This window comes from Schistocerca gregaria, chromosome 1 (assembly GCF_023897955.1).
Source record: "Schistocerca gregaria isolate iqSchGreg1 chromosome 1, iqSchGreg1.2, whole genome shotgun sequence".
NCBI lineage: Eukaryota > Metazoa > Arthropoda > Insecta > Orthoptera > Acrididae > Schistocerca > Schistocerca gregaria.
In genome coordinates, this window is record NC_064920.1 from 840,759,915 (window position 1) to 840,775,560 (window position 15,646).

General features: G+C 40.2%; 1 protein-coding gene across 1 annotated transcript in view; it reads right to left on the reverse strand.

Annotated features, from left to right (window-relative positions):
* Positions 1-1,064: 1,064 nt before the first annotated feature.
* The window catches only part of LOC126272412 (beta-glucuronidase-like), a 136,106-nt gene continuing 121,524 nt past the window's right edge, over positions 1,065-15,646 (reverse strand). The window contains exons 12-13 of the mRNA XM_049975250.1: positions 13,123-13,261; positions 1,065-1,370 (exon numbers count right to left, since the gene is read on the reverse strand). Coding sequence (XP_049831207.1) covers positions 1,201-1,370; positions 13,123-13,261 — 309 coding nt within the window. The 3' untranslated portion in view covers positions 1,065-1,200. The remainder of the gene's footprint in view (positions 1,371-13,122; positions 13,262-15,646) is intronic.

Below are 15,646 nucleotides of genomic sequence, written 5' to 3' on the forward strand. Positions count from 1 at the left end.
CTGTGACAATAAACAATAAAGATAGTGATCCACCATTAACTATTATCAACTGAACCTTTCATGGTCGACTACCTAAAAAAATATCAGGAAAAGAAAGTATATAATTAGAACCTTGAGGTGAAGAGGAGGAATACAGCATCTACTGATATGATGAAATGGGGATCACATAAAGCTACAATGGGGCATATTAGTGCAGAGCCATTTTTTAATCTGGAACTATGGCAGGTCATGACAAGTTTACTTGAAACTGATCAACTCATTGACAATGCACAAGCTGTTTACAACGAATCTGTTCTCATACTTCACCAAAAGGCCAAAAAAAGTGGAGTTCCTTTGAAGCCAAAGAGGAAATGATGTACAGAAATTTTTTTGAACTGCATAAGGAAAAAATGTACACATATGGGCTCAAATAGGTCCCACTTTTAAGGCAACACCACTAACTAAAAATGCTTGGTATGTAAAAAAAATTAAAGCATCATTTTTGTTTCACTTGTGCTAGATGTTGTAAATAACTTCTTTACAAAGTTCAAGAATGTGTTCACAGTAAACTGCTTCACATTGCCACAAAGGTGATGGATTTTGGTGGAATTTGTAATGGATAAAGTTCCTTAGTAAGTGGGGCTCATTTATTTTTTATCATGGTTGTATGCATCAATTCCAATAATTCCTTACCTCTCATTAGTTCATAAATCTTAATCTTGCATTCTGCACTAGTCATTTCAGCTTTCTATCTGTCCACCCTCCATCCAAACACTCAAATACTGCCGACATTGCCCCAGTTGCATACGTGAAGATTTGTTTGTGTGTGTCGGTGTATTTTACAATTACAAGAAGAACAAAAGCTGCTTCAATTTTATGACGACTAAGGGTGTCTGTGTACCATCCATTACTCACTTTTATCATGTGAGTATTTGTTCATTGTTTCCACTTACAAGTTATGTTGGTTTCTGTATTAAGAGCAATTATGTGCCTCACTCCCCCCCTCCCCCCTCCCCCCCCCCCCACCCCAAAGTGGATACAAGCATAAGAAATAGTAACTGAATAAAGGTAGCATGAAAAAGATATATTACGTGCAAAAGTTTTATTTTCAGATAGATGGTGTCATTTTATAACTGCTTTAGTAAATAAAACACAGAAAATCATAAAGTGAATTACTATAAATATGGATGTAGATATAGATTGTGATGTGGAAAATGTCATCTAGTTTTGGCATGTACTACAGACATATAGGCCAAGATCTTCAGGAAGTGTTACATTGTAATCTTCTCTTGCAAGGGTCCAGTAGCGCTCTCTCACCATATATGCTGCCGTCTTCGGCTGACGTGCTCTTGTGAAAATTCCTTTCTTGTTTCCACCAACTCGTGTGTATGCTGCAATTATACAATGCCTACTTAAGCAGTATTCTTAATTTAATATGTAAATATCACATGTTCATAACCTATATCACTAACTAACTAAAACATCAAATAAACTCAGTGCAAGGTGTCTATTTAATAGCTTCCAGAGGCAACCAAAAAAATTTGTCTTAAATATATCATACAATTATTGATCAAATTAAAAAATTCAAGATGCTGTCATTATCTACTCATTAAGATGTGTAACCTTACATTAAAGATGTAACACAATAAGTGAAGTATTTAAGTTTTGTAACTTTGTGTTTTTCTTGAAGCAGCACAAGCTCATGGCTTTGCATTCAGTATTTGAGAGTGTGAGCTCTTAACTGCTTCTATTAAACTTTATGCATAATTTTAAACTTTTTCGAACCGTTTTTCAGTGATACCTCAATGAAATAATGAAAGGAAAAAGTTTATAGCTTAAAACATTTTTGTTGTTCATGTAGTAAAAATCTGGCGTCAGGTATGACATTAATTTCCTACTTCTTTATTAGTAACCCTATTCACAACACATTCTGCAGACAGCATCCACATTTCCCACTAAATGTACATGCAAAATTATATCATTGTACAAAAAAAAATATAAAAAAAATAAAAAAAATAAAAAAAAATAAAATAAAGAAAAGAAAAAAAAGAAAAAAAAGAAAGAAAGGGGGAGGTTCAGGAGATATGACATCAAAAATAGGAAGATCTGTGAAAAATCAGCTTTTATTAAAACTGAGAGTAAATTATGCAGGTTATACTCATTCAGTGTTTGATAATGAGAGCATTTAGGAAATTCCAACAAACTTTAAATATGCTGCTTTATAACATGAATTCTCAGGTTTCCTTTACATTACAGATATACTGGTACAGATCCAAAGTACTGTGTCTGTGACCTGCTAAATGTAGAATCAGCCCTACCACAAACAAGGCAGTAGAACATCAATAATCTGAAGCAGTTGGGGATGGGATGTTTTGGATAAATGATCATTTACAAAAACTGAGTGTTCCTAGAAATATGAAAACACTGACTGAAACACTAAACTGTACACACATAGTTTGCATCACTTGTCTTAAAAATAACACTATCTCTCTCTTCTCTCTCTCTCTCTCTCTGTCTCTCTCTCTCTCTCTCTCTCTCTCTCTCTCTCTCTCTCTCTCTCTCTCTCTCTCTCTCTCATGGAAACGACCTTAATGGCTGAAAGCTTTAATTGTGGGAGTCCTTCGTTGTGTCTATCTGCAACTCAGCATCTCCACCATGTGGTGAGTACCAACTTTCCTTTTCAAAGTATTGTTACATTCCATCCTGGATTTTCCATTGTTAGACAACATAGCCTAGTTTGAAAAGGTCAACATGGATGTAAAAGTAAACATACCATTTAGGAAAATAAGTCCAAAAGAGGTTTTTTCTTCAAAACTGAAATTTATTTCTTTCCTTCTAAATCTCAGAAACTTTGTAAAGTCAGCACTTGGAGAGCATCAGATTTTCCTTTCTGTTTCAACCAATCTATCCAAAGTAATGAAAGTTTTCCTTAGGGGATAGTTCTTCTGTAGCTTGGTCATTGTTACTAGTCTCTTCTCCATTGCTGCAAGGGTCCTGATTGTTGGTGACACTGGCAGTTATTTCATTATCTGTCAATATTTGATACCTGGGTCATGACTTTCATATATAAACTTTGCGTTCTGCTGATTGAACTCTTCAAACCCTGCAAATTATTTAGTCAGCCCAGCTTGTCTGGATACCATTCAGCTTTCTAAGTGCTAACTTAATAGTACATCCAGATGAGGAAATGGAAATGTTCTTGAAATCCATAAATCTCAAGACCGTTGCATATTCAGTTATGTTTGTGTTAGGTTATTGCACTTGAGTAATACTGCTGGCTATCAGTGTAGTATGTGGATAGCTATTTATCTGTGTACAATTTAAGTAGATGGAACATGGACTGGCCATAAATAGTAGTTCATTCAACATGTAAGTGCAAGTACAGAGTTTGTACTACAAATCTGCTGTAGCACAAACATTGTACTTGCACTTGCACTAATCTGGTGTAGCCTACATTATTGACATTAGTCTACTTTCAACACTAAATTTTTCAGCCTGTTTCAATGAAAGCACAGCTAACAAGTGCTAAATTATATAGATAACAATGAAGCTACAATACCCATACATGTTAAACACATTTCAAATTCAGAAAACTGTTTTTCAGAAAATTAATTATTTATGCTTGCCAAAATTAAACATTGGACAGTTCCATTATTTTAGTATCAGAATTTTGTTCACTTTTTCATGCTTGCAAGATTGTTGGTGGGTTATTCTGGTTATTCTGTTGGAGCCGATCAGTTGCCTATTTGTGTTATGTTTTATACTTGTTGACACCAACAAACAATAGTAGTACTCAATACATAAAAGTACCCAGTGTAGCTGATACACTCAGACAGACAGATCCCTTTACACTGAGACATTGTTTTGAGATCATAAAAATATTTTCTTATCTTTGAGTGCATAAATAATAAAGCTATACCCTATTTATATTCCCCTATGAAAATGCAAAGATAGAAAACACTAAAATTTAATTCTGGGGAAACATTTAAAACTATTATTATTATTATTATTGTCATTGTTGTTTCTGTATTCTGGAAGATAACTTGTAAAAATTTGTAATGTAAAGTATTAACACTTATAAATCACTGTTAACCCAAACAAAATAATCTTTGAAAATAATTATCTTTGCAGTACTAGATTTGTATCATTGGTGCAGTATTGATCTTTGTACTTTTTGACATTTAAGTAGCAGTATATATTTGGAGCAAAGTGATACATGTTGGCGACCTGTGAAAAACCTCCCATATCCTGATGTTCCTTACACCTGGTAAGCCGCCGTCTTCCGTCTCCTCCTACCGTCCCATCAGCCTTACCTCGGTCTTCAGCAAGGTCCTGGAATCTATCCTCACCCGACGCATCCACCAGCATCTCCGCCAGCACCACCTTCTTTCCGTTACCCAGTGTGGCTTTTGACTGTCCTTCTCTTCCGACAACCTTCTCCTTCACCTCACTCATCTCTTCTCCGAACAGCTTAATTCCCGTCGCTTCGAAATCTTCCTCTCCCTGGACCTCGAACGTGCTTATGACCGCGTATGGCATTCCGGTCTCCTCTTCAAGCTCCAAACCTTCGCCCTTCCCATTAACTATGTCCGTCTGATTGGCTCCTTTCTCTCCCACCGTCCTTCCTACATCACCATCCATAACACGGATTCCTACACCTTTTTTCCCTCCGCCAGGGTGCCCCAAGGTTCTGTCCTCTCCCCCTTTCTGAACCTTTTGTATATGGCAGACATGCCGCCACCGTCACCCACTGTCCACCTTCTCCAGTTTGCCAATTACACTCCCTTCCTTGCCTTGCCCCCATCCTGCAGTGCTCCCAACACCCTCTCCAATCCCATCTTGACCGGTTCACTGCTTGGTGCAACTAGTGGTTGCTCAAGGTCAATCCCTCCAAAACCCTGGCGATCATTGTAGGCAAAACCACCTCTTCCTTCCGCCTCCTTGATTTCTATCTCACCATCTATGGCTGTCCTATCGCCCTCACCCTCAACGTTAAGTACCTTGGCATCACCCTCGACCGTCGCCTCTCCTGGACCCCCCATCTCCGGACAATCCAAGCCAAGGCACGCTCCCGACTCTGTCTCCTCAAGCTCCTTTCCGGCCATACGTGGGGTCTGGACTCCTCCACCATCCTCCACACCTATAAATCCCTCATCCATCCTATCCTTTGTTACGTTCATCTGGCCTGGATCTCCACCCCCCCCCCTACCTTTTATAAATCCCTTCAAATCCTTGAACGCCATGCTCTCCATCTCCCCTCCCCTAGGCGGATCCTGTACGATCTCATTCCGTTCCCCCACCTCCTCCTTTTCCTTGAAAGGATACGGATCCTGTACACCTCCCATAAACTCGATCCTCCTCACCCGCTTATCTCACCCATCCTCTCCCACCCCTGCCCGCTGCCGCGCCTGTATTCCCACGTCCCATCCGGTCTCCATCTCTCCACCCTGCTTACCCTCTCCCAAGGTGGTTTCCGCCAGCTCCCCCTCCCTGATGATGTCCTCCTCCCCTCCATCTACCCCTCCTATCAATTTTGATCCTCCCCCCCACTTCCTGTGTCCTTTCTTCTGGGCACCCTCCCTCCCTTCTCTCTCCTTTTCCCCCCATCCCCCTTCCTCCACCCCTCTTCCCCCGGGCTTCCCCTCCCCCTTCCTCACTTCCCCCTATCTCCCCTGCCCATGGCATCTCTGCTCTCCCCTCTCCCTCTCCCACCCCTCCCTCCTCCTTTCTTGGCAAGTCCCCGGACTCGTACACGCTCAGTGGACTTTCACATGCCAGAGATCGTCGCCATCAGTGTCTCGTGTGTGTTCCTTCGTTTTGTGTTTAGTGTTCTTTCGCCATCACACCACCACTGTTCACGTGTGCTGTCGCAGTCATCCATGTTATGTGCACCGTGTCAACGAGTGTTAGTGTTTTTTCTCATCCAGCCTGAACAGCTTCATGTTTATTGTTTTTTGTATCTACATTTTTTGCCCGCTATTTTTATTGTATTATCTGTGCCACCTATATGTCACATTATTGTACCACTCAAGGCTGAAGAGCAGTGTAATATGCTGCTGACAGTCCGCCTTGTGTGAGGTGGTTAAAATTACAATAAAGAAGGAAAAAAGAAAATACATGTTGGTTGAATTTGTCACATATATTTGTGCAGTTGTGAGTAACAATGATAGACTGAAGAAAAGTGGAATAATTATGTTTACAACACCATCAAATTTTATTAGTCATATTAATACCCAGTGCAGAAGTTGGACCTACATATCCTACTGCAACCAATAGCAATGAGTAGTATTTCAAAACAACAGAGCCTACAAAATGAAGAAACCATAATGGACTTCAACAAAAGAGTTATTTCAGACTAACTACTTTTAATAATTATTATCCATTTGACTATGTGAACTCTGATGTTTCTCATTTATTCTTCAGCAATTTAAAACATGGAGAAACCCAACCCAAACCACATCATTGTATAAATAGGTTTTACGAGACATTTTTAAGTTTTGAAGAAATTCAGTATCTGAAGAGTTGGAAGACATCTGGTGCAATCACTAAGGTGTACTTCAAAGAAAAGTTATAACCTCTTACCTACCTGATTAATTGCAACTTTCGAGAAAACATGTATCCAGGTATTCTAAACATCACTGTTGTGAAACAATTGCATAAAAAGTGAAGTAAGGAACATCACTAATTCCCTACCTTAGTAAGATATTCAAAAGTATTATCCTGTCAAGCTTAGTGACTTTTTCAGAAAACACAAACTGCTTGTAGGCTGTCAGCATGGCTTCAGAAAAGTAAGAAGTACAACCACTGCAGTTACACATTTATTCCATAGCGTATACTGTCTGTTCGGCCAGAGGACACCAATTGTTGGTATATTTTTAGATCTGACAAAAGCCTTCAACAAGGTAAAACACCTCTTTAAAAAACTGATTTTATATTATGTGCGGAATACACCAATGATTCTTACAGCAACATGCCTATTGAATTGTAAGCAATGCACCAAACTGACATACCAAGAAACAGTGTATTAGGGCTCAATCCTTGTTCCCTTTCTCTTGCTTATATATATTAACAACATTGCAAAACACATAAACTTCCACTTTGTAAGTTATGCAGATGAAACCTAAATCAAATGCTGTGGTAGAGGATATTAGGAGTTAGAATCTTTCACTAATAGTAAGGTTACGGAATTGACAACATACTGCAACAATCAGGGTCTTCAGTCAAATGTAAACAAATCTCAATTACTGGCATTTAAAACTGGCAGTTTTCACCACACCAGCATAAATTATGTATGTGACATCTTGGCAGCAGAAACTGACGGCTGTAAATTTCTGGCTGTGTACATTGATACAAATATGTGATGGACGAACCACATTCATCTACATCTACATCCATACTCAGCAAGCCACCTGACGGTGTGTGGTGGAGGGTACCCTGAGTACCCCTATCGGTTCTCCTTTCTATTCCAGTCTCGTATTGTTCATGGAAAGAAGGATTGTCAGTATGCTTCTGTGTGGGCTCTAATCTCTCTGATTTTATCCTCATGGTCTCTTCGCGAGATATACGTAGGAGGGAGCAATATACTGCTTGACTCTTCGGTGAAGGTAAGGTTCTCGAAACTTTAACAAAAGCCCGTACCGAGCTACTGAGCGTCTCTTCTGCAGAGTCTTCCACTGGAGTTCATCTATCATCTCAGTAACGCTTTCGCGATTACTAAATGATCCTGTAATGAAGCGCACTGCTCTCCATTGGATCTTCTCTATCTCTTCTATCAACCCTATCTGGTATGGATCCCACACTGCTGAGCAGTATTCAAGCAGTGGGTGAACAAGCGTACTGTACCCTACTTCCTTTGTTTTCGGATTGCATTTCCTTAGGACTCTTCCAATGAGTCTCAGTCTGGCAACTGCTTTACCAACGATCAGCTTCATATGATCATTCCATTTTAAATCACTCCTAATGCGTACTCCCAGATAATTTATGGAATAAACTGCTTCCAGTTGCTGACCTGCTATTTTGTAGCTAAATGATAAGAGATCTATCTTTCTATGTATTCACAGCACATTGCACTTGTCTACATTGAGATTCAATTGCCATTCCCTGCACCATGCGTCAATTTGCTGCAGGTCCTCCTGCATTTCAGTACAATTTTCCATTGTTACAACCTCTCAATACACCACAGCATCATCTGCAAAAAGCCTCAGTGAACTTCCGGTGTCATCTACCAGGTCATTTATGTATATTGTGAATAGCAACAGTCCTATGACACTCCCCTGCGGCACACCTGAAATCACTCTTACTTCAGAAGACTTCTCTCCATGGAGAATGACATGCTGAGTTCTGTTATCTAGGAACTCCTCAATCCAATCACACAATTGGTCTGATAGTCCATATGCTCTTACTTTGTTCATTAAACGACTGTGGGAACTGTATCGAACGCCTTGCGGAAGTCAAGAAACACGGCATCTACCTGTGAACCCGTGTCTATGGCCCTCTGAGTCTCGTGGACGAATAGCGCGAGCTGGGTTTCACATGACTGTCTTTTTCAAAACCCATGCTGATTTCAACAGAGTAGATTTCTAATCTCCATAAATGTCATTATACTCGAATATAATACGTGTTCCAAAATTCTACAACTGATCGATGTTAGAGATATAGGTCTATAGTTTTGCACATCTGTTCGACGTCCCTTCTTGAAAACGGGGATGACCTGAGCCCTTTTCCAATCCTTTGGAATGCTATGCTCTTCTAGATACTTACGGCACACCGCTGCAAGAAGGGAGGCAAGTTCCTTTGCGTACTCTGTGTAAAATCGAACTGGTATCCCATCAGGTCCAGCGGCCTTTCCTCTTTTGAGCGATTTTAATTGTTTCTCTATCCCTCTGTCGTCTATTTCGATATCTACCATTTTGTCATCTGTGCGACAATCTAGAGAAGGAATTACAGTGCAGTCTTCCTCTGTGAAACAGCTTTGGAAAAAGACATTTAGTATTTTAGCCTTTAGTCTGTCATCCTCTGTTTCAGTACCATTTTGGTCACAGAGTGTCTGGACATTTTGTTTTGATCGGCCTACTGCTTTGACGTAAGACCAAAATTTCTTAGGATTTTCTGCCAAGTCAGTACATAGAACTTTACTTTCGAATTCATTGAATGCCTCTCGCATAGCCCTCCTCACACTACATTTCGCTTTGCGGAATTTTTGTTTGTCTGCAAGGCTTTGGCTATGTTTATGTTCGCTGTGAAGTTCCCTTTGCTTCCGCAGCAGTTTTCTAACTCAGTTGTTGTACCACAGTGGCTCTTTTCCACCTCTTATGATCTTTCTTGGTACATACTCACCTAACGCATATTGTATGATGGTTTTGAACTTTGTCCACTGATCCTCAACACTATCTGTACTTGAGACAAAATTTTCGTGTTGAGTTGTCAGGTACTCTGAAATCTGCTTTCTGTCACTTTTGCTAAACAGACAAAACCTTCCTACCTTTTTTAATATTTCTATTTACGGCTGAAATCATCGATGCCATAACCGCTTTATGACCACTGAGACTCTGTTCTGCGTTAACTGTTTCAAATAGTTCGGGTCTGTTTGTCACCAGAAGGTCTAATATGTTATCTCCATGAGTCGGTTCTCTGTTTAACTGCTCAAGGTAGTTTTTAGATAAAGCACTTTAAAAAAATTCACTGGATTCTTTGTCCCTGCCACCCGTTATGAACGTTTGAGTCTCCCAGTCTATATCTGGCAAATTAAAATCTCCACCCAGAACTATAACATGGTGGGGAAATCTACTCAAAATATTTTCCAAATTATACTTCAGGTGCTCAGCCACAACAGCTGCTGAGCCAGGGGGCCTATAGAGACATCCAATTACCATGTCTGAGCCGGCTTTAACCGTGACCTTCACCCAAATCATTTCACATTTCGGATCTCCATCAATTTCCTTTGAAACTATTGCACTCCTTATCCCTATAAACACGCCTCCCCCTTCACTGTCCAGCCTATCTCTGCGGTATACATTCCAATCTGAGTTTAGGATTTCATTACTGTTTACGACTGGTTTCAGCCAACTTTCTGTCCCTTGTACTATATGGGTGTTATGACCATTTATTAATGAGAGCAGTTCTGGGACCTTTCTATAGATGCTCCTGCAGTTTACTATTAGCACATTAATATTGTTATTCCCTGTTGCATTTTGCCTACTCCTGCCTTTCCGCTTCTCAGGAGGCATCTTGTCGGGCCTAGGGAGGGAATTCTCTAACCTATAAAAACCCCATTTGCACTCCACATATACTCTGCTACACTTGTAGCCGCTTCTGTCGTGTAGTGCACGCCTGACCTATTCAGGGGGGCCCTACATTTCTCCACCCGATAGCGGAGGTCGAGAAATTTGCACCCCAGATCGTCTGAGCCTCACGTTTAAGCCTTCCACTCGGTTCAAAACCAGAGGACCGCGATCGGTTCTGGGGACGATACTACAAATAGTTAGCTCTGATTCCACACTGCGAGCAAGGCTTTCCACCTTTACCAATTCTGCCAACTGCCTGTATGAACTGAGGATGACCTCTGAACCCAGACAGCAGGAGTCATTGGTGCTGACATGAGTAACAATTTGCAGTCCGGTGCACCCAGTGCTCTCTATTGCCGCCCGTAGGGCCTCCTCCACATCTCAGATGAGACGCCCTGGCAAGCAGACAGAGTGAACACTGGCCTTCTTCCCTGACCTTTCTGCCATTTCCCTAAGGGGCTCCATCACCCGCCTAACGATGGAGCTCCCAATAACTAATAAACCCCTCTCCCCGAGTGCCTGCTCGGACCTTGCTGAAGGAGCAGCCACATGTCCACCCACAGGCAGAGCGGGCAATGCCACACGGCAGCCTCCAGTTTTACCCTCTGCCTCGTGCGCCGCGAACGCCGCTGAACCCGCCACTCCCCTTGGGGAGAGGGTGGCCCAACCACGCCCGATACCCACGAAAATGTCTCGACAGCAGGGACAGTGGGTGAAGCATGTAACACCTGGGGTGTACTTTGCAATGCACCAGACTCCCCACTGCCGCTACACTCCAAGGCAGCAGCCTGAAGATGGCTGACCATGGCCATCAACACGTTCAGCTGTTCGCGAACAGTGGCCAGCTCCTCCTGAATCTGTACACAGCAGTCACACATCCTATCCATCCTAAGGTATCGATTTACTGAAGAGAGTTAATCAACTTTTAAGTAGAATGCTAATTCACTAAAGGCAGTTGATTATTGACTAAACTGTGATTGCTAGCCACTTCTTGTAGAAAACAATGAAAATAGCACTACCTGTCTTTGTATGTGAAAAAGTCAATGTAAGTTTACATCTCCATAGCTCAAGAAGGTAGTTCCTAGTAAAACATTAGAAATAATTTACTGTGGAACAATTTACATCTTTCTCAACTATGGGATTGAATTGCAGAGCTGTAAACCTGATGTCCGCTTTGGTGCTTGTTTGACCCTGTGGTGCAAACTCATGATGTACCACACTGCAGGATACAAAGAAAGCAGCCATCATCACCATGGCATTGCTGTGCACTTGGTGGGCCTTCTTTGGTCTTCTGAGATGACTATTATTTGATTTCCAGGCTGTTCCCATATACTCAGGTCTTGTCACCAGTGACTACAGTGTTCATGAAGTTGGGTGTCACTGTTTGTGGAGTCCAGCATGTCCTGTGAGAATTCAACATGAAGTTGTTTGTTGACATTTTCTTCATGCACAAATGTTTGGTCACAATGGAATGTGTCAAAAATTGCTGATGTTCACCTTTTGCTATTTCTCTGATAATCACACAATATTCCAGCATCACCACAGTGTTTCCTTTGGCAACGACCTGGTCATTTCAGCATGTAGATGGCTGACAAGAGCACAATTTGCTCTCCACCTACGTGCACCCATCTTTAAGCTGGTTGTACCAATCCATAATCTGTGTGATGCAATGTCATTATTACTGAAGACTGTCTGAAGCTTTCAAATGGTTTCCACTTGGCTATCACCCAGTTTCTCACAAGATTTAATGCAGTAGAGCTGCTCCAGTCATTCCGTCATTTTCCTTGCAGTGAACAACTGCCACGAGCATTACATACTACCTCACTCAACTGCTACTTGCCAGCAACTGATACTATCAACAGCTGGGAAAAAAATCACAGATGAGTGTCAAGGTTCAAGGTCAGCTCATGCAAATATGCTAGATTCAAATCCATCAGGTGTTTGCAAAAAAAAAAAAAAAAAAGGTTGGTTACTTTTCTAACAAACATTCTGCACATTTGTGAAGTTGATATAAAGACATGTACCACTCCATCCACAAGATAAAAACTTTTGTAAGGAAAGAACTGATTGTTCTGTCTCACACCAGGCCACTTTAGTAACTATGAATACTACTAGTGTGGTAAAATCTTTGAGTGACCATTTCATTATTGTACAGCATTAAAATAAATGTGTTATGTGTGTAATGTTATACAGACCTTCAAGGACTTGTTAAAATACTTAAAACTACAAGAAATCAATAGGGAGAAAGTGAAGAAGCACAGTACTGACATTTTTCCCCAGATAAGGTACAACATTGGAATTAATATCACTGGTACTAGCATGCAGCCATAGTGACACCAATATGCAAATATAGATTTCACTTTGTTCATAACAATAAATTAGCAACTCTCCTTATTAAAAACAATGAAATTATGCAAGTGAGAGAGTGTGGAGAAGCAACAGAAAATCTTAATATAAATACACAGATATTGTTTTGTGATGTTTTGTGATAACATACAATAGGATAAAATTTAACCAGTTAATTAGCAAAAAGAAACATAGAAATGATCTTTTCCTAATTTGTGATTTTGATACCAAGCTAATAAATGTGTACACAAGTTAGCAGGCAAAGTTTAAAGAAATCATTTTTGAGATGTACATAAAGAGAAAAATGTTAATTAAGAGATCAGCAGTCGAGAAGAGAAAGTTCAAATGCATGAGAGAGGCAGAAAATATGCAGTTAGTTACTGGATATTTTAGAAGAATGAAAAAATAACAACGACTAAGTAATATATCAGATACAAATTTTCTAATTCAAATTCTGTACCTAAAGATGCATGGATGCTTCAGCATATTCTTAATACTGCTGTTAATTACTTACTTTGAGCAGTCTTGAAATCAGCAAAATTCCATATCATCTCTCCAACAAAATATCCTGTTTCTCTGAGTCTGTCAAAAGCCTTGAAGTACTCAGAAAACATAACTTCTTGGTATTCTTCTGACCATATGTAATCAGGTAACTGCATTAAAGAAAAACTGAAATTATTGTTTGAAGAATGTTACAAATTAGTTTTATATTGTAAAAACAGTTTCATATGTCTGTTTACTTTGTTCTTCCATTATCTCCAAGTGATCACCAAGTGTTCCTGAAAACTGAAAATGCTATGGCACAATGAAAGCATAGGGGAGAGTCAGGCACATTAAACCATAAAAAATATTTCTCCATGTTACTCATCCAACAATTTTATTACAGAGTTGTGATTTACAGATGTTACAGTTTAATAATTCAAGTATCAAATGGCCTTATATGATTGTATTGTCATTAATTGTTTTTTAGCTGCAAGCCTTTGAAGAAAATTTGGTAAATGGTTCATTGTGCCCCACATGTGGAGTACAATGAACCACTTTAAACAGGTTCATTGAAAGAACGTATTTAGGATACAAAGTAAGTGTCAATGTACTTTAAACATAATGTTTACATATATTCCACATGTGAATCCTATAATTAAATTTTTAGGAGCCTCACTAATGTAGTCATCTGATTCCTGCTCATAAAGCTTCTGATTGACCTTTTTATTGGGATGTTTTGTGGATTGCAACAAATCTTTCTCCGGTGTATCAGCTGCAATTAAACTTTGTCCTCTCTCATGTTTATTGCTCTTCTTTCTGTTCTCTGCTTTTGGATATTGAATTATTTCAGGAGAAACTCCATTAGGAAAAGCTGTTTGGGTGTTAAGCACTGCAGATGGTCCCGCTTGCTGCAGATCTTGTGACTGGCTGACATCGACTGAGGCTTGTCCTGCAGATTGTGCATACTTGATATGATGGAGAGGATTAACATCTGAAGTTGTTCTGTTTGCCTCCACAACACTTTCTGTTACTTTGCTGACCATAAAGTCTTCGTCAGTGAAGATGCCTTCATCAAACGGAAACATTCCGCATTTCTTGAAAGCCGAACGTATGTTAGTGGGTGTCATTGATCTGCCATGAGCAATTTTGGCACATGCAGCTACATCATAAATAGTTAGAGGAGTGCCTTCCCTGTGTAAGAGTTTGGAATTTAATGCTGAGTAATAAGTTCCCTTGAATGAAGAGATCACTCCTGCATCTAGAGGCTGCAGTTTGTTTGAGGTATGTGGGGGTATAGTTAGCATAACCACCCCATTGGCTTTTGCTACATCTATTACCTCAATTGACAGATGACTTTCATGATTGTCTAAAATTAGAAGCACAGGACTGTCTTTGCTACTAGTGAATTTGTGGATGAAATGTTTCATGACATCCAAAAAATGTTCGCTATTCATCCAGCCAGTCTTTGTTGCTAATCCCAGGGTGCCTGTTGGTGCATTACCATTACTTATCATATGTTGTTTAAAATGTACTCGAGGAAATATCATTGCTGGGGGCAGGAAAGTACCACCTGCACTGATTATGCAACAGGTGGTCACTAAGACACCACATTCTCCACTAGTAGTTGGAGAAATCTGTTTACTTCCCTTTTGTGCCACTACCTTTGGAAGTTTATCTGGTACAGTTGAGGTACTGGCTTCATCCAGATTGAAAACCCTTGTACCATCAGCAAAAGTAGGGTATCTCCAGTAAAGGTCTTTCAAGTTTTTGAAGAAATTCAAAACAGTATACTAATTAAAGGACATTGCTCTGGATAAGCTGCATCCCTCTGGGGTTCAGATACTTAAAATGGGATTTCGTTTCATGAACCTATAGAACCAGCCTATACCAGCCATTCCCTCTGTCCAGTCCTCAGGACATTTCAGACCATTTTTCAAAGTCAGCTCACTTGCTAAGTGTCTGCATGTTTTAGAGTCAACACCAAAGCATATCTTCAAAGAATGCAACCAATACTCCACTAATTCTTTCTCCTGCTCCACAGAAAATACCTTACAATTGTCTTAGTTTGGTGTCAGTCTTTCACTGGAACCACATTTAATTCCCCCCCCCCCCTCACGTTTAGCTTTCCCCTGTTGCTTCATAACCTGGGTTGTGAGTAGCTGAATCCACTTTCCCTTCTTCGCCGTTTTTCTCCTCTCTCCTCCATGACAAAGGAACAAAGTTCTGAAAGCTAGGAACATAAATTTTCTGTTCTGTTTTGTGTATCTATTGGCTGTACTGAGCTGAGGTAATTACTTTTACACAGAGTACACGAAAGAACTTGCCCCCCTTCTAACAGTCATATACCGCAAATCTCTAAAGGAATGGAAGGTTCCAAATGATTGGAAAAGAGCACAGGTAGTCCCAGTTTCCAAGAAGGGTCGTCAAGCAGATGCGCAAAACTACAGCCCTATATCTCTGACATTGATATGTTGTAGAATTTCAGAACATGTTTTTTGCTCATGTATCATGTCATTTCTGGAAACCCAGAATCTACTCTAGGAATCAACATGGAT